General features: G+C 35.4%; 1 protein-coding gene across 4 annotated transcripts in view; it reads left to right on the top strand.

The window, feature by feature from the left end:
• Positions 1–4,094, top strand: part of Armc8 (armadillo repeat containing 8) — a 99,174-nt gene that overhangs the window by 44,997 nt on the left and 50,083 nt on the right. For all 4 annotated transcript variants that reach the window (XM_015487006.2, XM_048794101.1, XM_048794100.1 and 1 more), the window contains 3 exons: positions 1,383–1,463; positions 3,348–3,423; positions 3,521–3,611. In XM_015487006.2, coding sequence (XP_015342492.1) covers positions 1,383–1,463; positions 3,348–3,423; positions 3,521–3,611 — 248 coding nt within the window. The remainder of the gene's footprint in view (positions 1–1,382; positions 1,464–3,347; positions 3,424–3,520; positions 3,612–4,094) is intronic.

The raw sequence follows: 4,094 nt of genomic DNA, 5'->3' as shown, positions 1-4,094 counted from the left end.
AAAAAAAAAAAAAAAAAAAAAAAAAAAAAGAAAAGAAAGAAATTAGAAAATGAATAGAAATTAAGAGAGATTGTTGAAGTTTCTTTTTTTTTAAGGACCTTTTTGATAATGTATGAAATGTTTAGGGTATTGTTACCGTGGCACTTGTGTTATTTAGAAGTATGACTATTAATCCCACTTCAAATGATGTATGTTTTGACCTAAGAAAGAGTGAATTGACTACAAGATAGTTTTTAGTTGGCTAAATAACGGATTAGAGAAACTATTTCTAGAGTTTTTATTCTAGATCAATAACTGACTGTTGAACCTAGATAGATTTCCTACCTTTGGTGGTATGTTCTTCTCTTCTGAATAAGAATAAACATGCAGTACTATACCTGCCTTGGCTTTAATTGACTTTTAATTAATTGGTTGGAAGAGATTGGACGCAAATGATTGAATAAGAGTCATAGCAAAATTAAAGCTTTGTATTAACCTTTAGCTTCTTCCCCTTTGAAGATCTTCAGTACATTGTTTAATAGAAAACAAAGTGATGAAGCCAGGCGCCTGGCACAAGCCTGTATGTAATCCCAGCAGCTCAGGAGGCTGAGACAGGAGGATCGCAAGTTCAAAGCCAACCTCAGCAAAAGCAAGGCACTAAGCAACTCAATGAGACTCTGTCTCTAAATAAAATACAAAATAGGGCTGAGGATGTGGCTCAGTGGTTGACTCCCCCTGAGTTCAATCCTCGGTACTCTCCTACCCACCAAAAAAAAAAAAAAGAAAACAGTGAATGAAAAACAAAATACCTCTTTTTTCCTCTCTTCACCTTCCTACTCTAAGAAGTAATCATTTTCAAAAAAGAAATGAGAAACAGAAACCAAAACATGTTCACTTCTTAATTATGGAGTATTGTGTTTTTTCTCATTATAGCATTGCTGAAACCTCCCTGATGTATTATCGTAGATTAGGTTCTTGGAATTAGTTTTAGAGTTTCCCCTGAGTAGCTCTTCAGCCCTAAGTTGTAAGAATGGCCATGCCCTTGTCTCTTGTGGGCATAGGGTGAGGGTGTACACATGAAATATAGAATTCATAGTGGCTCTGTGGTGATATTGCTATGTAATCATTGTGAAGGTCCTCTGCTGGGACAGCTTCTCTGTCCCTTTCCTTATTTCTGGAAGTTATGAGAGCAACAGTTCTCAAACTGGAATGAGGTAAGACGTGGCAGCCCCTTGCAGGAATAAAACCTGTCTGCCTTCCTTTTTGGGGTTGAGTTTACAAGCAGAGGGTAACTAAGAAATCTGTAGTATTGTGGATGTAGTTTTCAACATTTATTAAATGAGATTTTGTTGGAATGAATCACTACTCTTCTTAATTTATTATTATGTTCTCTGTTTTTACAGGGTCCAGATCATCAAACGATTTTATTTAACCATGGTGCAGTTCAGAATATTGCTCACCTACTAACCTCACTCTCCTACAAAGTAAGATGTTAAAAATTGTGACCGGATTTTTAACTTGTTTTTGGTTTATAGAAAGAGGTCCACATATTTTATTGTTTCTTTGATAGATGTTGTAATCAGGAGTAGTATTTTATCAGTAAAATGTTTTAGGGAATTATGTTACCTCTAGAATGTTCTTTCATTATAGGGGGAAAAAATGTTGCCCTTGCATCTCAATTTTTCCAGGCTATGGTTGTGCCATGAGTCACTGTTGATTTTTTGCCTGTTCAGTAGTATTTCAGGTCTTTCCTGGACAGCTTCCATGCTAAAGCTGCTCTTGAAATGCTGCTTTAAAATGTGTAGAAACAGTGGCTGGCTAGTTCAGGAAAGACTATGGAATTCACAGTTGAATAACTCAAACTTATAGCCTCTACTCACATATATCTCAATATGTGTAATGTGTTCTGTTTTGTATTTTGAGTTAAAAAGTCAAGAATTTTCAGACTTACTAATTAAATTTTCCTTACTATCTTTTGTATATAGCTAAGCAGTTTCATAGTATATTATCAAGCATTGAGTTAAAAGTTAGGACATTTGTTGTTGGCCAGTTAGCAAACTGTGGCAAATATTAGGATATTGTTGGTATTGTGAGACATCAGAGCTGGGTATGGCAGAACAAGAAGCAGTCATTTTTGTCCTGTATCTATTTGTAGTGACTCTAGTCTGCTATTTTGGTTCTTAGCTTTATTTCAGGTAGGGCCTGCTAATGGGTATGTTTTCCCTACCCTAGACATCATCCAAGGTTTGGTCTTGGGGAAGAGCTCACAAGGATAGGAATGGGGAATGGAGTAGCTTGAAACTAGCCAGAGGCAGGAGAAGGAAATATCTACCGAAACTGCTTCCTCTGTCCTGTGCCACATGGAAGCTGAACTCAGTCAACACGAGCACATCAATAAAATGTTGTTTGGGTCGCTATTTATTGTCTCTTTGTTATCCTCTGGTTTCATTTATTCCCCAGCTCTTCCTCCATTTCTTGTCTTTTCTGCATTAGACTTGCCTATTATGTCAAATTTTAAAACTTACCAGTTGTGGAAGGGCAAAATGGTAACATTACTCTTTTGCTAAGGTTTGTTCCATTGTTAAGAGTGTCGTGACATCTTCTAGGGTCCACCTATGGGGACGTGCTAGTGGTGTAGAGCATGAAGGACATTTCTTCACACTCCATCTATGTGTCATGTGGGTGCCTTCCAACCTCATAAAAAGGTTATGTGTAGACTCAGATTCAGAAGTGAGGATGACATCTCCTCGTGAAAACTAAAGGAGACAGTGAAAATTAACAGCCCTCATAGGAACCCTTTCATATTGTAAAACGAGAGTGAGCTCTTGATATCAAACCCAGTAACCTGGTTTTGAGGAAGAATAGCACAATTCCTAGGTATTTTAAAGTGAAATTAGTCCTTCTCAAACTTCTATTGTAACGCTCTTTCCTCTCCTTCTGTTCTCTTGGCCCCATTTTCATCCCATACACACTTATAAGAGTACTCTTTCTTTTTGTCTTCCCTTCAGTTCTCTGGTTTATAGTCAGAGAAGAAATGTCCCATGTGTTGGTTACATTCCCATTGTCTTAACCAACACTATACTTTGTACAATGTTCTTTTAGATTTGATTAGGAATCTGTCTTGTTCACTTTTAATTTCTGCTACTTCTTCCCTTTTTTTTTTTATTACTACAAAGTTAATTTTAACTTTTTATAACAAACTTGAACTTTTACTGTACTCTTCAGACAGGTGTTACTTTTATTCTCTGAAGGCTTCCTTTAGTACTTTAAGCAGAATTAAATGGTTATTTCTTCAGAGGTTCTGAGACATTCAAATAATATTTGAAAAATTAAAATAAATGCATTTTCTTGTCTGTTTAATTTTATAGGTTCGAATGCAAGCACTGAAATGCTTCTCAGTTTTAGCTTTTGAAAACCCCCAGGTATCGATGACCCTGGTAAACGGTAGGCTGGAAATTTCAGTGGCACCTACATGATTCAATTTGTCAATTTTGTAGATTTAAAGAATTTCATTAATACTTGTTTATTTTTTTATTTCTAGTGTTGGTTGATGGAGAATTGTTACCACAGATATTTGTGAAGATGTTACAGAGGGATAAGCCTATTGAGATGCAGCTCACATCAGCAAAATGGTAAAGGTCAAAACAATGACAGTACTTTTATCAATATCTTAGAGAATTTTTGAATGACCTAATTTGCTCACTTCCAGCTGCCATCTTATTTTGGGATCTTGAAATTAGATAGTCATTGGGCTTTCTCACGTTTTCTAAAATGGATATAAGTTTTTATACTTAGTTTATTACTATTAGTATGTAGAATAAGAACTCTTGTATTCAAGAGTAGCTATACAAAATTACTTTCTTATTCTCAACTTACAGTCCTTGTATGCCAGCTGAAATAATACAGAATTATATCAAAATTAACCATATTACAATAAGCATGAAGCCCCCCCAAAAATAGAGAAATATGGAAAGAGAAGTTGAATTATCAGTACATTAGCAGATATGTTGAGCACCTGCTGTGCAGGATTTACCTCAATGAATCATTCATGCATCATGAATTTTATTTTATTTGTATTGTGCTTTGTTTGCTTGCTTTTTTTTTTTTTTTTTTTT

This window comes from Marmota marmota, unplaced genomic scaffold, assembly GCF_001458135.2.
Source record: "Marmota marmota marmota unplaced genomic scaffold, marMar, whole genome shotgun sequence".
Classification (NCBI taxonomy): Eukaryota; Metazoa; Chordata; class Mammalia; order Rodentia; family Sciuridae; genus Marmota; species Marmota marmota.
The sequence above is the reverse complement of the archived record's forward strand: the minus strand, read 5'-3'. Positions and strand labels throughout refer to the sequence as shown.